The sequence below is a fragment of the Tursiops truncatus genome, chromosome 6, assembly GCF_011762595.2.
Source record: "Tursiops truncatus isolate mTurTru1 chromosome 6, mTurTru1.mat.Y, whole genome shotgun sequence".
Taxonomy (NCBI): Eukaryota; Metazoa; Chordata; class Mammalia; order Artiodactyla; family Delphinidae; genus Tursiops; species Tursiops truncatus.
This window is the reverse complement of record NC_047039.1, coordinates 59,160,432-59,181,889: the sequence shown is the minus strand read 5'-3', so window position 1 is coordinate 59,181,889 and position 21,458 is coordinate 59,160,432. Positions and strand designations below refer to the sequence as shown.

The 21,458-nt window shown below is 34.9% G+C and overlaps 1 protein-coding gene across 3 annotated transcripts in view; it reads left to right on the top strand.

Annotated features, from left to right (window-relative positions):
- UHRF2 (ubiquitin like with PHD and ring finger domains 2) overlaps positions 1 to 20,332 on the top strand; it is a 74,870-nt gene extending 54,538 nt beyond the window's left edge. Inside the window, exons 7-17 of one of the 3 annotated variants that reach the window (XR_002176325.3) lie at positions 2,080 to 2,203; positions 2,467 to 2,574; positions 5,186 to 5,290; positions 7,998 to 8,104; positions 11,314 to 11,476; positions 12,170 to 12,310; positions 14,247 to 14,340; positions 14,670 to 14,827; positions 17,502 to 17,689; positions 18,190 to 18,288; positions 19,307 to 19,325. Coding sequence is in view for 2 of the 3 variants with exons in the window: in XM_019934822.3 (XP_019790381.1) it covers positions 2,080 to 2,203; positions 2,467 to 2,574; positions 5,186 to 5,290; positions 7,998 to 8,104; positions 11,314 to 11,476; positions 12,170 to 12,310; positions 14,247 to 14,340; positions 14,670 to 14,827; positions 18,190 to 18,288; positions 19,307 to 19,453 (1,246 nt within the window). In the remaining variant the exon portion in view is untranslated. Of the gene's footprint in view, positions 1 to 2,079; positions 2,204 to 2,466; positions 2,575 to 5,185; positions 5,291 to 7,997; positions 8,105 to 11,313; positions 11,477 to 12,169; positions 12,311 to 13,111; positions 14,226 to 14,246; positions 14,341 to 14,669; positions 14,828 to 17,501; positions 17,690 to 18,189; positions 18,289 to 19,306 lie in introns of those variants that run through there. The other 2 variants (XM_019934822.3, XM_033858108.2) reach the window with 2 other exon arrangements.
- The last annotated feature ends 1,126 nt before the right edge of the window (positions 20,333 to 21,458 follow it).

Below are 21,458 nucleotides of genomic sequence, written 5' to 3'. Positions count from 1 at the left end.
AAAAAGCTAAACACAATTTTGATTCTCTCTTCTCCCCACTCACATCCAATAACACATGAGCAAATCTTACAGTTCTCCATAATGTTTCTCTACTCTCACCACCCAGTTCAAACCACTATCTCTACCCTGAACTGTATAGTAACTAGTCTTGCTTTCACATTGTCTACCAGCTATCCTTCGTGCCACAGCAGCAAAATGATCTAAGTCCTGAATCAGGTTACTCACCTGTTTAAAACCCCCTAATGTCTTCCTGTTGCGTTTAGGATAAAATCTCAACCCTTGCCATCTATGACCTGCCCCCGACTACTTTTATGTTCTTCAGAACGTACCATTCCTTACTATGCCTCAGGACGTTTACATTTAACGCCTCTTTGCCTGGAATGTCTTACCTGGCTTCTTGATAGGAATCTCAGCTGGAATGCCTCCTCAGAAGCTTTAACTATTGTATCTAAAGACACATAACATTTCTAATCACTATTACCACCCACATAACCCTGATGTATTTCCTTTATAGCATTTACCACTTTCTGAAATTGTTTCATTGTATGTACTAGTTTTCCTTAACTGTTTACAAATATTTTGATCACAAACATTTATCCCTACCCAGTGCCAAAATAGTGCCTGGGTTCTTAACAAACCTGATGAAAAGATGGATCCCAGGGATGACTATAACTAGAAGACTGTCTTAGATTACTCTGTGGAGTATTTCTACATTCATGTCGAGGTCCTTCACTTTACCTGGAATTCCTTAACCTTAAATCTTCTTTTCCACTTCTCCAAATCATGTTGTCTGATATTTAACCTCTGAACTCATTTTCTCATCAGAGATAATATCTGCTTTCACCGTAAGATCTTTGATAAAATTGTAGTTATAGGGTTAGCACATCAGGTAAAATACAATCTTTCTTACAACAAATTAATTTTTGGAAGCCTTCCTGATTTCCAAATTAGTAGGGATTTTACTTGATAGTATTTATTGCCGTATCATACATAATTTTACCTTGAATTTGTTTCTGTATCTCACTGCCCTGCTAATTTTCTCAGGGACCGAATTGTTTACATGTCTCATAATTAGGCAGTCAAAATTAACTAGTGGGTACAGGTGTCATTTTCTTTACTCTGTAGGCCACGTGGCATAGATCATTATAAAATGGGAAGCATAGAAAAAGAAATCTAAGACTAATAGGGGAGTGGCCAGTTGATCTTTGGATATACTCAAAGTTTCCATTTCTTGGTGACTCAAGAATAGTCCCATCTCATTCTATAGACATACTTATGCTTTGCTTTTTAGAAATGATATAAGGCAGATTATAATGGTGTACAAGTTACAGTAGAATGACCAACTACAGATAGACTAAAGGACAAACAAGTATAGAGAATTGAAATTGAGCTAGAGATAAAGCTAATATAAGCAAGCATCCTTGAATCCAGTGTACTTGTTATAATAAACTATACTTTTTGGGGGGGGACATTTTATTTGCAGCAATATTCTCTAATTAGAAAAATCATAAAATATCTACAGAAAGCTTTCTGGAGGTAATATGTGATTTTAGCAAGGTGACAGGACACCCGTTCAGCACCCGTTCAGCACGCAGATATCAATCACATTTCATTATGCCTGCAATTAGACTATATACATTTTTGAATCTGAGAGTTCTAATAACCAATTTAGATGGGGAGATGTATCAGTTGCATGGATCATTGTTCAGTCTAGAATCATCTATTCTTACCACTTTTGCTTTAATGATAAAAACTTTAAATGAATAATTTCCACTCTGAGGATTAGTGATAAGATCAGAGTTTATGGTGCCATTTAAATTGGACAGCCTTGTTTGGCTTTTGCACTGCATTTGAGAATTTGATAATAAAATATTTTAAGTTCTCTAAAAGAATGACAAGTTTTTTTCGGTGAGCTTAATCATGTAAATATTTTGAAAAGCTTAATACTGAAATGCTAACTGAAACTCTGTAAGATACACCAAGTATTACATCTTAAAACTTGTTCTAACCTAGAAAGGCCATCTGTTATTGGCTTTAATATAATATTATCAAAATTCCTTTTCTTCTTTTTTTTTTAAGGTATTGTCCTTCCTGTAAAACTGATTCTAGTGAAGTTGTAAAGGCTGGCGAAAGACTCAAGATGAGTAAAAAGAAAGCAAAGATGCCATCAGCTAGTACTGAAAGCCGAAGAGACTGGGGCAGGGTAAAGAAGGAAGTTTCTTTTTCTTCCTAGTTATAAGGTTTATAACTGTGATGCAAGTTACAGTGTTTCAGTTCCAATAGTAGTAACGGTATAAATGATGTTACGAATCTGAAATATTAACAAATAACCATATTGATTAATCATATAAATTGTTAAATATTAATCATATAAATTGTTTTTATTTTATCCACATTTTATGGGAATTAAGGGCTTTCTTTAAGATTTAACATAACTGATTTCTCAGTTTGTTCGGTACCTTGTAGGGAATGGCCTGTGTTGGTCGCACTAGAGAATGTACTATTGTTCCTTCTAATCATTATGGACCTATTCCTGGAATTCCTGTTGGATCGACTTGGAGATTTAGAGTTCAGGTATGTTTTAAATTGGCTTAGTTGAAAGGGTAAAATTGGGTATAGTTCAAATTGTAGCAGTGTTGATTGATTCTAAATGGACCAACCTAGGTAGTATCACATGGCATTCAGTTGTTAGAATGAAAGATTTCCTGTAGGATGGGTAGACTCTTGCTCATAGCTTAGCAGACAGAGGAGCACACATCATGGAATTAGGCTTCCTCTAAGCCTTTGAATCACTTCGTTTTACTATTCTGTTATAGTTATGGTAGTTAAAGTTATTAAGTGTTCTGAAGAACTTTTCTTGCCAAGAATTTAATATTTGAAATAGATCTTTAAGTCACGCAGTAAGTTCTCATTTAATGTCATTGATCTGCAAGGAAGCTCACTTAGGGTGTTTTCTTTGGGGATTATCCTCTTGAATGAATGTTAAGATATTGGTTAGAGGAAATGTCAGATAATCCAAGGATTAAATTACTTCTCTTTTCCTCTTGAAGAAAACTCTTGTACTTTTCTAATTTCTTCTTTAGAAAGGTAATTTTTTCGTTATGGAAAATTAGACCATTGCTTAGACCATTGATAAAAATTTTAAGATTAAAATAATGTAATACATATACATAGCATGGAAAGTTAAATACTAGAGTATGATTTATATTTTAAAAGCCTACCCTCTTTTTTCACCATTTTCTGTTTCTAAGAGGCAATCACTTTAAAGTTACTTTTTCTGAATTTACCTCCTTATTTATAAATAACATGTTTGTGTGGCTTTTGTCTTTATATTTTGGTTTTATTAATCTCTTTCAATGGAAGACAACAATTTAGTTTAACACACTCTGTCCTCTCATCCTTGCAATGGTTATATCATAATTTTGAATAAATCAATTTTCAAGGCTTATATTATGACTTTGGATCTATAAATACAGTAAAAAAAAAACTGAGTTCAGGCATACCTCATTGCATTGTGCTTTGCTTCACTGTACTTCACAAATACTGTGTTTTTTACAAATTGAAGCTTTTTGGCAACCCTGTGTCAAGCAAGTCGATAGGCGCCATTTTTCCGACAGCATTATTTTTTAATTAAGGTGTGTACGTTTTTTAGACATAATGCTGTCATACACTTAAGACTACAGTATAGTGTAAATATGACTTTTATATGTACTGGGAAACCAGAAAATTTGTGCGACTCGCTTTATTGCAATATTTACTTTATTGTAGTGGTCTTGGAACCAAACCTGAAATATCTCTGAGGTATGCCTATACAATAATAAATAAGATCTATTTTTTATACTATGTATTATTTATAATATTTATATATGAAATAAAAATTATAATAAAATACACTTAGTGTATTTTTAATTGCCTTGTTCTTTGTTTGCTTCTTTTTTTTGTATGCCTGTCATTCATTCCCAGATTGTAAAAGCCTCATTAATAATGGTGTAAGATGACTGAGGTCATTGGCCTAAGCATTTAGGAGGACAGATTTGCAGTTTAGGAAGTAGGGAAGATTCAGCATGATTTATTATCGGGGTTGGTGAGGTTGAGAATCAAATGGTCCTATGCTCTAAAGTACCTAAGTGTTTCCAAGGCCTAAATCCAGGTTCTGTTGCTCTTATCAGCTTCTCATCAACTTCTAATGTGCCTCTTTACCTAGCCCACTATACAGGCTTGGATTTACTCTGCTAAGAACAGTTGTGTGATAAACAAATGAATTAGAATACTTCTCTTAGGGAGTTTGAAGTACGCAAAGAAGTGACACTTAAGTTTAAGTGAGCCAGCATTGAAGATACATGGGGAAAAGTAGTAGGCCATTGAAATAGAAGAATTGCATGAATAAACTGAAAAATGGGTAGTATGTTTATCATTGAGTAGTTGGGCTCAGATGTATAGGCTCCATAATGGAGAAGCTGAAGATAAGGCTGGGAAAGTAGATAGCAGCCTGGTTGAGAGAGGGTAATATGTAATACTTAACTTGGGCTTAATATACTATTAAGACTGTTTAATACATGTTAAGCAGTTGGAAATTAAAAGCAGATATGTTCTTAAAAGGATCATTCTGTTTGTGATAGGTAGAATGAGTTTGAAGGAACAAAACTGCTGGAGGCAGTGAAAAAGAGTATGTTTTAAGTATTCATACTCAAACTAGGCTTATATCAGTGAAAGTAGAAAAAGATGGTTTTGAGAGATTTAGGCGATCAAATCAGCAATATTTGCAACCAGATGGGTTTGAAGAATACAGAAGAATGAGGCTGAAATGACTCTTGCCTTTTTGACTTGGCTAGGGAACAGTGCCATAATGAAAGATGAGAAATGAGAAAAAAAGAGATCTAGAGCACTTATAGTAAATTATTTTTTGCCCAAACTGAGCTGGAATTACCAATAGACATAGGATAATAATTATTTAATAGTTATTTTGAAACACAGTTCTAGGCCTGAGCAGTTTTAAGAGTTATCAGTTCAGTACCTGAAGGATATATAGTTGGGGAGAAGTAGTCTGTGAGCAAAACTTAGAATTCTGTGTGATATTCAGTTCTTAGTTGAAGCTTTTAGGATACAATAACATATGTGAAACCATTTTGTAAATGTAACTTAACGAACTGTTCAAAGGTATTTTGCGTCTCTCTTGATGCTATAGGTGAGCGAAGCGGGTGTCCATAGGCCCCATGTTGGTGGAATTCATGGTCGAAGTAATGATGGAGCTTACTCTCTTGTCCTGGCTGGTGGATTTGCGGATGAAGTAGTAAGTCATGATACAAACTTGTTCTTTAGAACCTGTCTTGATCATTCAGTAAAATACAGAAGCTTTGTCCAGGATAAATCCCATCTCTTTTAGCATCGTTTTTATGTTGAAGTAGTCAGTTTTTTACCAGTTAAAAAGTAAATCAATTGGCAGTCTTTAAGCTTTGTGTGTACTGATTATTGCAGTGAAAATAGTCACATTTTCTTTAGAGCTCATTTTTAATTTTGGACTCATTTACATTTTTTTTTCATTTTTTTCATCTTTTTTTATGTACATTTTTAATAATTGTCGATTGACATGTAGCATTAGAAATAATACAGAGATGTCTTTGCCCTTTATTCAGGTTCAGCCAGTGGTAACATCTTGCGAAACTATAGTTTAATATCACAACCAGGATACTGACATTGATACATTCAGGACACTGAACATTTCCCTTACCACAAGGATCCCTCATGTTGCCCTTTTTTAGCCACCATACTATATCTGCTCCCCCAACCCCCCTTAACCCCAGACAACCACCAATCTGTTCTCTGTTTCTATAATTTTGTCACTTCAAAAATTTTTACAAATGAAATCGTATAGTGTATAACCTTTGGGATTGGCTCTTTTTCACTCAGCATATAATCCTCAAATTGTGGCATGTGTCAAAAGTTCATTCCCTTTTATTGCTGAGTAGTGTTCCATGGATATGGGTGTACCACAGTACAACCATTCACCCATTGAAGAACATCTTGGTTATTTCCAGCAAATAATGCTGCATTAAAAATTGTGTACAGGTTTTTTTGTAAATATGAGTGTTCATTTTTCATTTCTTTGGGATAAATGCCCAGAAGTGTAATTGCTGGGTTGTATGGTAGTTGCATGATTAGTTCTTTAAGAAACTGCCAAAAAAAAAAAGGAAAAAAAGAAACTGCTGAAGTATTTTCCAGAGTGACTGTACCACTTCTTGTTCTTATCAGCAGTGTATGAGTGATTCAGTTTCTCTGCATCCTCACCAGCATTCAGTGTTGTTGCTTTCTTTTAGCCATTCTGATAGGTATGTAGATATAGCTCATTGTAGTTTTAGTTGACATTTCCCTAATGGCTAAGAGTGTTGGACATGATTTATTTATTTGCTATGTGTATATCCTCTTGGGTGGTGTAGCTCTTCAGGTCTTTTGCCCATTTTCTAATTGGGTTGTGGGTTTTGTTTGTTTTTACTGTTCACTGGATGTGTAGTTTGCAGGTATTTTCTTCCAGTCTGTTTCATCCGTGTGCTTTCATGGTATAATGATGAATTCAAGCATAGATAATGACATAGAATTTAACTATTTTTACATGATTATTTGCTGCTTGAAGAATAATCAGAAATGTTTTTGTTCTTACGTTTCAAACACTGTTGAACTTAGGTTGTCCCTATTATGCTCTCTCCTACCTAGTTCACACTACTTTTTCCTTTATAGCACTACCACAGTTACAACTTTAAAAGTCGACAAGGTTATAAATATGAGCATTGTGAAGTCAATCCAGATACCATTTGGAAGACTGTATCTGATCAATTTAAGAAGTATTCTGGACTGTTTTAGATGTACTTATTTATTAGAATCCTTCAAATGGAGTATACACTGAAGATGAAATTCCTTAACACCTTATTCTTTAAAATATAGACCTCAATTTTGGGTCAACAAAGTGAATTGAATGAAGGTTTTAGGACATATGGAAACACTTAAAACCATGAGATTTTAGTTATGACTTTTAATCAAAGGAAAAACTAGATGCAAAATAATTGACCTTTATTACAAGCAAGAATTAAGTAGAGAAAACTTCATTATCTTAAGTTCAGTCTGAACTAGTTAAAATAATCTTGCATTGAAGAAGAACCACTACTGAGATAGTGTTAGAATTAATTTACATACTGATAGTTACTTTTCTCGGTTTAAGTACTGAATTAGGCAAAAACAATAGCAATATAAATTTGTAGCTACTGGTGGAGCTAGTTTTTAATATCTTCTTTGGGCGTGTTTTTTTTCACATTTAGTAGATGCTATACAACTTTTAGTATCCAAATTCTTTTCTAACTTTCTTCTTAATGATAGGTAATTGTTTTATGCCAATATAATTTGAGTAAACCCATGGACTGTAAAATATGGGGAACTTACAATGCTGTTACGATTTTTAAGTTTGATATTTAGCAGCAAACTTGGATATGGTGATTCACTTTGTTATAAAGCAGAAACTAACACACCACTGTAAAGCAATTATACTCCAATAAAGATGTTTTTAAAAAAAAAAGCCTTGGATATGGCATAGATTGCTGTTGGGAAATCAGTTTTGGAGTATTTATTAAAATGGTGCCCTGTAAAGAACCTACAAATTAATATTGATAAGTTGATTTTAATAACATTGAATTAAACTAAACAATACTCCCAACCCATAAGACCTTATTTTGTAACATTCTATAAATTATTTGTATAAGAATAGCTATGTTTGGAGGTGTTGGAAGCTATAACTTTAAAATGAAATCTTTAGATCAAGTGATACAGTGATACAGCTTGAAGGTATATTACACACAAGATTGCATTTTAATTTTGCCTTATTTTGGTAGATAGATACCTTGAGAGAACATGTCAGCTTATAACATCCGAACCAAAAGTTCTGACTCTGAAACAAGAATTGGTGAATTATACCTGGGTTTAGGTGTTTTAATGCCAAAAATGTTCTCCTGCAGGACCGAGGTGATGAATTCACGTACACTGGGAGTGGTGGTAAAAATCTTGCTGGTAATAAAAGAATTGGTGCACCATCAGCTGATCAAACATTAACAAACATGAACAGGTACTCTATATTGTTAGTTTGTAAAGACTGTTAAGAATTTGGGCTTTGTGTAAAAGTTGGATTATAGGACTATAATTTATAACTTACACTGTAGAGGAGAATCTTAAATTGTGAGTTAATATAGCTAAAATATAAATCCTATTACCTGATTAGTATATAATTACTTATAAGCTTCCTAACTTATTTCTTAGTATCATTTTTTTAAATGACATAATTCCCAGTCTTAATACATGTGCTTTGCATTTGGAAACATGTTGAAACCTTTAAAGGAAAGGAACCTATATAATTTAATGAAATTGAGGACAAGGTGGCTTATCTACTACCACATTGGTCAAAGTTATGTTCTACTAAACACAGATTTATCTTTTAAAGTGACAAACTTCTTTTTAGAGGAGACTAATGTGAAATAGGGTTATGTTTGGGAGCCACATTTATGTGCATAAGTGAAACATCAGATAACTTAATCAGAACTACACAAGGTGCTTTTAGGATTTATGATAAAATGTCTTTTATCTGTTAAAAAAGAGAATGTTTAGGTACAAAAGAGCCACCTTGTGCTGACTTTATTCTATAGAAATATTCATGATATTCCAGCTTCCATGGGAATAGAAAATTTAATAACTTCAAAATGTTTTATTTTGTAAATGCATGCTAATACCAATAATTAAGTAACCCAAACCATCAGATACCAATGACCACATTATAACCTGTCATACTGATAATTTTGTGATCATGAAGTTGAAATTTTTTGTATCCTATTATTAAGGGTATTTTGTGGAATACTGAGTAAAAGTGAGTATTTTTCGCTTTCCTGAGTCTAAATCACTCAGTTTTAAGTAGTGTGTCCTTAATTTCTGATTACCATGTGAAGTAAAGAATATACTTTATGATTTCAAGACTTTGTTGCATACCAAGTTACATAGAATCTGTTTTTATGTCTTCCTTCTATATTATTTCTGACAGTAGGATTATTTTATTGAACCAGCAGAGGAGACAGGTCAGATTTGCTGGTGAAACATTGCTGAGGTAGGAGTCCAGCCCCTACGCAGTCTTTTTCTAACAAGAAAGCAACTCTTTAGGAAGAATGATCTTAAAAGGAATTAGAAATATTTCGATGTGTATTGTCAATGAAAATGTATCTTGAATTTGCAAAAGGGCTTTTCCATGTTGTCAAATCTGAAAATTATATTTTCCCTTTAATAATAAGATTATTTGGCTTGAATGAAACTTCCTTTGTAACTACCTGCACTTGTAATGTACATGATAGATTCTTGTCAAGCTTTTGAAGAATCTAATAAATATACCCTGTTTATCATATGTCACAATCTCAGAAAATATGTTTATATTAATAAGGAAGGTAGTGAAAATGAAATAGAAACTCAAAACAATTTAGGATTGACTTATCACGGAGACTAACATTCCTTCAGGTAATTTATACATGAAGCTGTGAGTACACCTTGTGATTGTAAAGGCCTCTTAGGCAAAGGTACCTATATGTTTTATAAACACGAAAGCTGAGGTGAAAGCTCTGACCCATAGTATACTCTTTCCTGACGTGTATATGGTCTAATTCCTTTTTTGTTTCTCTACTAAGAGGTAGTTTGATACCTGCTTTTTGCTTTTGAGAAGTTTGTTCCTGTTTCTTCTCAGCTCTTCCACTTTATGAAACTGAAGAGGGCAGCAGGTAACCTGGCCATCCTTTATCAGGGCGGTTAGAGGCAATCGATTGAGCTGTGGATAGAATAATGGAAAAGCCTTGTTGTTTTGCCTAGTTTCATCCTCTTGGACTCTTTACACAAACTTGAACAGACTGCATACTTAGGTGAAACTAGAAGTGAGTTAATAATTCCAGTTAATGGTGCAGTCATTATGATGGAAGGTACCTGTGAGCACCAAAGCATTCCACTCATTAATGGGAAGATAGTACATATCTCTTTCTTAGCTCTTTAAGAGGATGAAGTATATGTATCTCAATAGGTATTCCATAAATAATACCAGCCCTAGAATTGATGGCTACATTTTCTTCTACCTCAGAGTTTTAATTCATCTCCCATTTGAGATAAAAAAGATAACTTGGTGACCTTTAACTCTCTGACCATGTCTATTAAAAAAATGTTTTAACAAAACACTTAAGTTCATTTACTTTAACTATGATAGAAAGATTATAGTAGATTAGTCATTTAGTCTTAAGGTCTTTTGTTTGGGATTTTTTGGTTTGTTTTTGAGCTTGCATAAAAAGAACTATACCCTGAAAAAGCATGTTGTATCATATCTGATTTTACCAGATTTGAGGGGAGGGTATCTTTTTTTTAACCTTAAATGTTCTTAGTGGATTCTTCTCACTTAGGATATAGGTGTCTTAGAGGAAAAATACTAACTTTAAATACATTCTAGTTTGTCTTTTGGGGAGCAGGACTAAGTTTCCCCAAGGAAGGTCTTCTAACGTCTATTAACCTTACTGATTAATTACTACTAGGTGAGTACACATACTAAGGAAGCTTCAGCTAAATCCAGTGCTGCTTCCAGCTCAGTGTTCCTCCTTGTTCATGTGTCATCAGTAAAATGTAGTGATCTTGAGCAGCCAAAAATCTTTATTGTCATGATTTAGCACAGGTATTTGAATGCTTCAGTTTTATTTACACTTACCTTTTTACTGGAAGTCTTTAAAGGATATTCTCATATTAAACTTGTTCTTATTATCTTCTAAACTTTAAGGAATCTCTATTGTCTGGAATGTGGAAAGTAGACCTAGAAAGGTCATTCATACCTTGCTGACAAATTTATTTTTCTGGATTTCTTTCTACATTTTTCCAGCAATTTACCTCATTCCCTTATCAAAAATAACTATTACAACAATCACTTGCTTTAGTTTTCCAACTTTCTCCCTTCCCTCAACAAACGTTATTTAAAGAAAATTCCATGTATTTCTAGTTGTTTTCTATTATACGTGGCACAGATGTTATTACTTTCAGAAGAACCCTACAGGCTATCTGAGAACCAATCCCCTGGCTTGGGGGTGACATCAGAAAACTGATTTGTCTTCTCTGCTGGTGGGGGAAAGCATAATCCTATTATCTGGAATAATATGGAAAGAATCATAGAATCTTAACCATCAGGTAAGGCATAATTCACCTTTTAATTGAGCTAATGATGCGATTATATACTTGAAGAAAGATTACTTGGTATAAAGACTTTGTTTTATTTTTTAGGGCATTGGCCCTAAACTGTGATGCTCCATTGGATGATAAAATTGGAGCAGAGTCTCGGAATTGGAGAGCTGGTAAGCCAGTCAGAGTGATACGCAGTTTTAAAGGGAGGAAGATCAGCAAATATGCTCCTGAAGAAGGCAACAGATATGATGGCATTTATAAGGTGCTCTATCTGGCATGACATCTTGTTAGTCATTCTTCCTGGGCTTTCAAGACAGGGTTGCCACAGGGAACTGCTCTACTGTGGGTGGGCTAAAGGAAACAATAGATCATCTTGGTTGGTCTTTCTACTTTTTCTGGAAATACAACACGTACAAAACGATCTCGTAATTTTGACACTTGTCTTTTAAGGCTTATCTGAAGTCCCTAAAGGCAGAGTTATATTTTGGGTTAAGTTTTTTTTACAAGTATATATTCTCTTATGATAAAACTGTTCAAATAACTTGGCCGTTGTAGATATTGATTCTTATATCTTCCAGAATGATTCTAATTTTAATAGATTTTTCGAAGCGGAGCACATCATAATTTTGAAAATAGGTTGCATTCTTTGTTTTAAAAATGAAGACATCTACTGCCACCATTTTTATCTACTATTATGCAAAATTCTATTAATTAATGAGCATAATCTTGCTGCTACTTCAAATTTATAGCAATCTATACTTAACGGGAATTATCATAATTAGGAAATAAGGTCAAAACAATATTTAAGTGCATATTTTTTACTTACTATTACAGCAGAGCAAGTATCTTTCAAAGTTGCATTTAGTTATGCCAAGTTTACTTAAAACACTAATATGACATTATAAATAAGTCTGAACTTTACATTTCAAACTAGTACTGAAATATTACGATTTAGGTGGTGAAATACTGGCCAGAGATTTCATCAAGCCATGGATTCTTGGTTTGGCGCTATCTTTTAAGGAGAGATGATGTTGAACCTGCTCCTTGGACCTCAGAAGGAATAGAACGGTCAAGGAGACTATGTCTACGTTTACAGGTTAGATTACATTTGTCTAGGCTACTTGTATTTTCATAAAAACGTACGCCTCTGTACTACCTATGTGCCTTAACACTGGATATAACCCACAGCAGTTGGTCAGTGGACTGTAAGGGGTGAGGAATGAGATCATGCAAGTATACGGAAGGAAAAGAAGTAAAAAAGTAGCATCCTAGGTGTCAAACTGCCCTAAGACCAAGAATTGTGCTTGAGGAAAGCTGGGCTTGACAATGAAATGTAAAATGCAGTTGACCCTTGAACACCATGGGTTTGAACTACATGGGTCCAGTTATACATGGATTTTTTTCAATAGCAAATATTTCAGTACATATCTGTGGTTGGTTGAATCTGCAGATGCGGAGAGCCAACTATAAGTTACACTGGGATTTTCAACTTGAGAGGATTGGCCCCGCCCTAACCCCCTATGTTGTTCAAGGGTCAGCTGTATTTCCAGTTCAATCTGGACTTGAAGTATGAGGGAAAGGGATACCTAAAATTTAGATATAAGAGGCCTTGAGAAGGGAAGTTTATCCTAGAGGGCACAGGGGGTGTGTCTCTGGTAGGGGAAGGGGGGAGGTGGCTTATAAGAGTGGTCTGCTTTCTACCCTTCTCACTTTTCCTCACCCCTTTTCTCTCTTCCCCCTCAAAGCTGCTTCCTTGTCCTGTCACCACCTTTAGTGCTTTGCCTTTTTTTTTTCCCTTTGCCCATGCTCAGCTGTTAACCCATATAAGACTTTGTTGGTTTTTTGTGCATAATGGATGGTATGGCTACATTTCCCCTCCACTGCCTATACACCCTAGACTTTGTCCCTGACACTGACTTCAGAGCATGGTTTGAGTTCATCCTCCATCATTCCCCATCGCTGTGCTTCTCGTAAAGACTACCAGCTTTGTCATTTCCCCTGGCTCTGCCCACACTGCATGTGTAGGGGCTGAACTATGGGCAAGTGTCTGACCACCCAGGCAGGTGAGTGTGTCTCTTCTAGTGCAAGTCTGTTTCTGTTTTTGTTTTCTTTTTAAACTCATAGAATTGTTTAAATGAGACCCATCAGCTGCTAAAATAACTGTCAAAATAATTCCTTTTTTAACTAAATATTTTTTAAACCTATTGTTAAATCCATTTTCAAAGGATTTTTTTTTTCAGGTCTGCTGTTCAGCAGAGCAGTGTTCTAGATAGGTTAAATTTGAAACAGTTGAGCAGAACAAAGCATATAAGCCAGTCAGCTATGATGAGTTAATATCATTGATGAGGCCTGTATAACATATTGAGCTTTAAATATGAGTGATATCACAAAGCATGTCCAAAAGAAAGCATAGCCAATAAAACACAAGGGTAATAGGGTAGAATTTATCCCTTAAAGCCTAACCTTTTAGTTGATAAAGAATTCAGTAATTTAGTGGCTTTAGGTCTTCTAAAAGCTCTCCCACCCCACCCCACCCCTGCCTCTTAATTTGGGGTGATAGAAATTTGGCCCTTCATGGGGTTTTTTGTTTTTAAGATTGGCTCCATAACTTAGTGTAACGCCAACTATATGAGTATCATCTATTGTGCTCTTTGGTTGATCTTCACTTACCTTCATATCTAATTCTACTTTCCTTTCTTTCTCAAACTTTTTAAGCCCCCTAGTCACAACTCCTAAAAAGTTCTTTCTTCTTTTTGATCTGAAACTAGGATCATCACTGATCTGAAACTAAGATAAAATGGAATATCTTTAACAGTCAAAGCTACATGGTTTTACACTGAATTGGGGATTTTTAATAGTCTTCTGTCCTTTTAATTCTGTTTCTTTAAACGTCTGTGTCCTTTATATAAATCTTTTCAATTTAGGGAAAGTATAGATTCCTCCCCATTCCCCTTTTTAAATTTCTGACAAGGATCTAGAACCCCTCTTCTCTGTGAAGCTTAAATCTACATTGTACTTTTTTCCCTCGTCAGTATCCAGTAGGTTACCCTTCAGATAAGGAAGGGAAGAAGACTAAAGGACAGTCAAAGAAGGCCAGTGGAGCCCCAAAAAGGCCATCTACAGATGGTAGGTAATGATTGCAGGACATAAATCTGAATAACATAGTTTCTAATAAAGAGAAATATTAAGGGAGTAAATTGAAAACTCATAAGAAATTAAAAGAAAAATGAAGGGTTTTTTTTTTTTTTTGGTGGGGGTGGGGTGGGGTGAGCTTTTTGTGTATCTTAATAATGTCAGAGCCTAAACAAAGTATCCTAAACTATATGGGAAAGTTAAATGCTGCTCTACCCTGGTTATCTTCATGCTAAACATAATTGGTGCCAGTTTACTCTTTCGTTTCATAGTTCTGCTTAGAACCACTTGTAGTGTGCTGATGTATTTTTAAATAAATCTAGATGATTGTCCAAGTGCCTCCAAAGTACCGAAAGCATCAGATTCAGCAGAAGCAGTTGAGGCTTTCCAACTAACCCCTCAACAACAACATCTAATCAGAGAAGATCATCAAAACCAGAAGCTATGGGATGAAGTTCTTGCATCTCTTGTGGAAGGACCAGTATGTAAATATTTTTTAATAAGTTTCTAATATTAACAAATGATGAAAAATATTTTCCCTATGAATTATCATTTTCACAAGTCAGTTAAAACTTGGTCCTTTTATCTAATCTTCTCACCCAGTACGGCCACCTTTCAGAAATGAGGCAGCACTTGATGCTTTTAAATTGATTTTTGTCCTCTTAGATGTTGGTTTTTTGACCTCTCTGTGCTTGAACTTGATCATTTATGGTGAGGTGCTGTTCATAGGAAGAATTTTCAGTTGTGGAACACATTCAGTTTAATCTAAAATTCATCAGGAAAGTTTTGTTATAGCTCAAAGTTACCTGATAGAACAAGTCTTAAGCAATTCAGCATAATTTTCAATGCCCACATGTTCAACCTAGGAGTAAAATAAACCAGCATTTATTTAAGTATTTCATATGTTTTGGATTTTTTTTCCTTTTTTTTTTGGTAATGATAAAATTTTTAAGTGAAAAGGAATTTCAAGGTTAACTGACATCTGGGTTTTGTGTTAAGCTGTGTTTTGCAATGAAGCTTTCTTATCAAATCCCAAAAGGTAGGGGTTTCAAATGTAAATTGTCTGTTCATTCTTTGCTCACTGTTCTTATTGTCTCTAATTTTGCTTATAAATTTGATTCTTTTGTTTTCTTAGATATTAGCCCCTTGTCATGTGTAATATCGGTACTCTTCTGCTTTCTTCAAAAAGAAAAGCTGCTGTTGTGGGTGAGGTCTAGTATCCTCTCTTGAAATTCCACTTTGTCATTTTTTAGTAATTTCTTCCTTCCAATGTTTTCTTCATTTTTCTGAGTACGTTGGCCAGAACTTCTTGTGTGTCTGAAATGGCGTTAATGCATATCTATATGCCCCTTTTATGTGCATTTAGAGGGAACTCTCATAGTTTTTATGTTGCTTTTTGTTTGACAAATAGTCATCATTATGGAAACATCTTCCTGATACAGTTTGTAGACTTAGAAATGAATGAGGTTTATCAGATGCCCTTTGGATTGATACTGGAGGGTTTTTTTTTCTTTGTTTCGTCTATAAATGTGATATTTTGGGTTGTCCTTGGGTACAATGAGACTTACATGTTTAGAGGACAGAGAAAAGTGAGTTAGCTCTGTGAGAAGTGTTACTTGCTTTTTAGCCAAGAGAACCAGGTATATGGAGAGTCTGACTCTGGTACGTCAGATTCTTTTTCACTTAGAGCAAGTAAGAAACAGCAAGCAGTTGTTGGTCATGGTCTGATTATTTTCTGGTTGGAGAGGATACAGCTAGTTAGTAATAACTCAGGTGAGTTCCAGCTGTGAGTGGGCAGAAGACAAAGTAGCAGATACAGTTGAAGGATAATGCCACCTGAGTGCACATGGAAGTTCTCTTTTGCGCGTCTGTTGTCTGGGTTGGACGTGTATTAGGCTTCAATCTGTGGCTTTTCATATACCCTGTTTATCAATTTTAACAAATTATTGAAGTGGTCAAATCCTGCGAGACTTGGTAGGTATGTGCAAATCAAGTATACTTTTCAACCTCTTCTTTCAATGTAACTTTTATGTGAAAGTCACCAACTGACAGTTCTCAAACAAACAGAAACAATAAAAATCCTGCCCCTGGTGGCAGGATCTTACATACCTATACCTAGGTCAGGTGACTGTGACATTGCTGCTAGTGGTTACTCTGAACATTTATGTACTATTGCCCTGTGTAGGTTTCATGCCCTTTCTTTTCAGATAAATCAGGAACACATTTAGTAAGCCAGAAAAATCAGGTTTTGGCCAGCAGTGACTTTTAAATAAATGCATATATTACATATGTATGCTTATATCCAGACACCTTCCCAAGGCCCTATATGATCTGGCATCCATCCCTACCTACCTCTGCATTCTCCTCTTGCTGCTCTCTCAGGCCCAAACTGCTTTAGCCACAGTGACATCTGTGCTATTTAAACACACTCAACCTGTTCCTGTTCCTAGGCCTTTACACATATACCGTCTCTCTGACTAGAATTCTCCTCTCTGTATCTTCGTGTGGCTCATTCCTTCATATCTTGTAAGTTTCTGCAAAATACTACACTCCTCAGAGAGGCTTTCCCTGGCTATCCTTTCTACAATAGACCCTCCTTACTCTTGCTTTAATTTGCGTTGTTTCCTCAGATACTACTATCTGAAGCTGAGTTTTTAAAAATCTGCTCTCCTAAAGGAATATAAAGTTCATGAGAGCAGAGACTTGGCCTTTTTATTACTGCTATGTAGATGAGTGCCTGGCACATTGTAGGAAATCAAAATGTTGATACTAAATATGCTCATATTACAGGCACTGTGGAGGTACTGGGGAAATATCAGTCATTAACAAAGTAGTTTGTCAGAGAGAAGGTACCTGGTATTAAAGTTAAGTTTTTTCCGCATCTCCCCCTAACTGGTATATTCTTCTAGTGTGTTGAATAACACTTCATTGATAATTCATTTGAGCTTTATAATCCATGCTTAAAAATAAGTTACTATCAAGACATAACTATGAAATGGAATCTTTGGGTTTTTTTTTTTTACTTGAAATTCCTGTAGATTCTACTTTTTTTATTAACATAAAGAACAAACATAAAATATACTCTCCTACTACCAAAAAATAACTGAGTGGAGGATTATCCTGGTGACTATTCAAAAAACTACTTTTCCTTCTAGGTTAAACAAACAGCTTGGATAAGATGGAACCCAGTAATGGCTTTTGAAGATTATAGACTACCCATCTGATCATGTTTGCTTTATAAAGCTCGACCTTCTGTAATTTAGTCCCAATTTGAGTAAACAGTAGCACCAGGAAAATATGGGATTTGGGGATTGGGGCAAAATATCACAGAAAATTATTCTAGGTAAATAAATACGTTGATTCTTTGGGGTCTTAGATACTAGAGTATTATTGCCAAGTGCTTTTATCTTTTTAAGCATAAAAAATAAGTATTGAAGTTTTGTAAGAGAAAAAGATTGAATATATATAGATACATTAGAATACCATGGAGCTTTTTGAAAATAGATCTGTATGTAATGACCTGAGACAGGCTGTTCATGATTTTTTTAAGTGAAAAATAGTAATCTCTGGAATATGAAGTTTACTTTTTAAAGCCATATGTCCTGACTTTGCAACCTTTGCAACTCAGTCCTAAGATTTAAAAACTAATGTGTCTATCTTATGGATGGGATTTCTGCAGTTTGCTATTACACATTTGCTTGTAGTTACAATCACTACTTGATTTTTTTTCTTAATAGAAAGCATACTGAATGGGATTGACACTTTTTTCTCCAATTATTTGGAATTCTTTTAATATATTATGAAATGCTAACCTTTTTTTCTTCTCCTTGGGTACCATTCTAGAATTTTCTGAAAAAATTGGAACAATCTTTTATGTGTGTCTGCTGCCAGGAGCTAGTTTACCAGCCTGTGACAACAGATTGCCTCCACAATGTCTGTAAAGTAAGTAGACTCCTTTCTCATTTTCCCTTGTTAGGCCAGAAGGCACACTAACCTCCAAACCTCTTTTCAGCACGCGAACAAGCATTTTTTTCATGAAGCAGAATAGATAAGGAACCTTGCTGGTTAGGAAGCATTTAATTACATCTTGGTGGTGAATCCATGTTTTAATTCTATAGTAATTCAAATCTGTATAGTCTCAACATTCTATCATGTTTGAAATTATTGAGGAGGGGTTGAAATAGAGAAGAAAGTAACGTGTTGTTGCTATTTTCTGTTACAGCTTACGTATGTTTCATATATTATAGTGCAAACTGAAATAATTTCGTGTACTTGAGGGGACCTAGAACAGATTCTGTCTGGCAGCATGCCCAGAGGAGTTGAATATTGTCTTACCAATGTGGTGTAAAAGGAATTTGAATTTCAGTCAAACCAAGGTTGGAATCTTGTTCTACTGACTGGTGGTTACGTGCCCTGACCTAACTTCTGAACTTAGTTTCTTTTGTAAAATGGAAACCGACCTTCCACATAAGTGTTAGTATGTGACCTTGAGTCAGTTAAGTAGAGCTAAATATATTTTTGGAAAGCACATTATACACTGACTTCATAAAATAGATATAGTTTTAAGCAGGGGATTCCTGAGTTGTTTTTCTTTTGTGCTCTATCAGGAAAGATCAGGATTTAAAATCCAGCCTAGAAGGTGAGGCTAGTGGAAACATGCAGAATTCTAACATTCATTTTTACTGGATGAGGAAATTAATGTATACAAAAGTGGTCATTTACCTGAAATCTCACAGTATGTGTTAGAGGTGGAACTAAAGCCACGTCTGTAGGTTAATTTTCATAGTGCAGATTCAGGCCTTGACAGTTGTTCTTGTTTTATGTTTCTCTTGTTGCCAAACAGTAAGTTTCTAGTTCTGTTTAAAAACCTAGGTTGTTGAGTACTTTCTATATGCTTTACCCTCAGATGAAATGAGGTGTTTTTTTATTTTGTTTCATTTTGGTTCTGGTTTTGCCTTAGGATTGCTTACAGCGCTCCTTTAAGGCTCAAGTGTTCTCCTGCCCTGCTTGCCGGCACGATCTTGGCCAGAATTACATCATGATTCCCAATGAGGTTCTGCAGACTCTACTTGACCTTTTCTTCCCTGGCTACAGCAAAGGACGATGATTTGTCTACTTCTACTGTGTTGCTCCCCGTGGCTTTTTGGACAATAAAGAATCTAAAATGGTTGGGGTGGGGGGGGGTGGAAGCAATGGTGGACCATATCTCTCACGTTCTGAAGCAGCTAATCCTCTTTCCTACGTAGCCATCATCTTGTGTGTGTAGTAAGAGGCCCATTTCTCAACTGTCTTTTAAATATCAAAAGGTAGTTCTTGTCAGTTTAACAACTAGTTTTAATGAGTAAAAAGTCAAAGCCTCAGCTCTAGTTGATATCCAAGTTATGATTTATTTTGCAACTACCTCAGGACAGAAAAGATTTATGGGGATTTTTTAAATCATTGATAATTAGTTAAATGAAGTTTTAGCTACACACTGCCTCCCAAATATTAGTTGTGCCTGGTTCATGTAATTTGATTTTCAGAAAAGGAAGTGACACTTGAGATTGTTGGAATGAACGCAGCTTCTGTAGTGTGCATAATACATTTTTAATGTCTTCTTCCATTACAGTGTGTGTTTTGCAGGACAGGTTCATTTTTTTTAGCCAATTTTGTGAGCTCCATTGTGCTTTCTTCTGGTGTTTTATGCAAGCTGACTACTAATGAAAACAATATGAATGCATTGTTGCTGCATTAGTGTAATGTGGTGTGGTTTTGCACTTAAAAGAGGTATTCAGATGATCTAGTTGTAAATGTTCATGTGAAAAGCCTCTTCTGTACTAGTCAAACTGCTTTTAGTGAGTCTCACCAGTGGTTTTACATCTGCAGAGCATTGAGGACTGGGCTGACTTTTTGAGAGGATTGAAATTGCTTCATATTGTGATCCTAAATTTTATATTCACTATATTCCCTAAAATATACCTTAATAAATATTTTATGACCAGAAAAATAGTTCATCTTGTTTCACTTTTTTACGTTTGTCTGGCTTATATTTGTAGGTGTTTTTAAGAATCAGTCATTTCCAGAGTATTTCATTGTGTGTTTTTACTGAAACATTTTGCACAATTTTTTACTCTTAATTTTTGGTATTGAGAACTAGTATGAAATCTTAAGCACTAAGGGACAGATTTCACCCTGGGTTTGATCTTTTGGGTTGTTTTTAACTGAATGGGGAAAAAGTTTCAAATTAAGAACCAAGTGACTATTCTTTTATTTATAACAACCAAGTCTTATGTTCAATTTAAGCATAATCAGTGCTACTTATTTCACAAACCTGAGAATATTCTAAAACAGTTCTAGTTTCTGAAACTAAATTTTCATAAAACTTTTAATATTATCGAATCAGTTTTCCTACCCCTGAATTCAGAGCCATAAATATAGCCAATATTTATTGAATATTTGCTTTGCATTTGTTCATGTGTGTTTATTTAATTCTGACAGTCCTAATAGGCAGGATTTCTTATCCTCTTCTTAAGGATGAATATCAAAGGCACAGAAAGGTTAAGAAACTGGCCAAAGTTCATAGGGCAAGGAAGTGCCAGAACAGTGCTGTAAACAGGCTATCTGAGTCCAGACCTGGCAATCTACTTCTGGGCTATGTAGACTCTCACATTTGAATATAAGCCAGACTGGTTTCAGTGCTTTTCCTGCATTCAGTTAAGCTCAAAAGCAGCTCTGGGAAACACAGCACCGTGATTGGAGCTACTGTCACTTAGGGCTAGTTTTAAACATTAGAATCATTTTTATTTTGAAGAATCAAATTTAAATTAGATTGAAAATGAATCATTAAATTGCATCATCTAGTATTTTATTTCCTCTGGCATTGGCCATATCGCTGCATGAAGGGTGGAGAATACCTTCCAGTTTCAGCTACTTGAATTTGTTCTACCACTTTTTACGGAAATAAGGAATTCCCACATTTATGCTATATGTTGTTTTAACTTTGCTATAAAATGATAGATTATGAAAAAAAAGGTGATTACAGCTTAACATGTTCGGAAGTGTTAAGAATGTCCCGAAGCTAAACAATTTTATATTACTCTTAAACTTTTTTCTAAAGACTTCAAGTTTTTTTT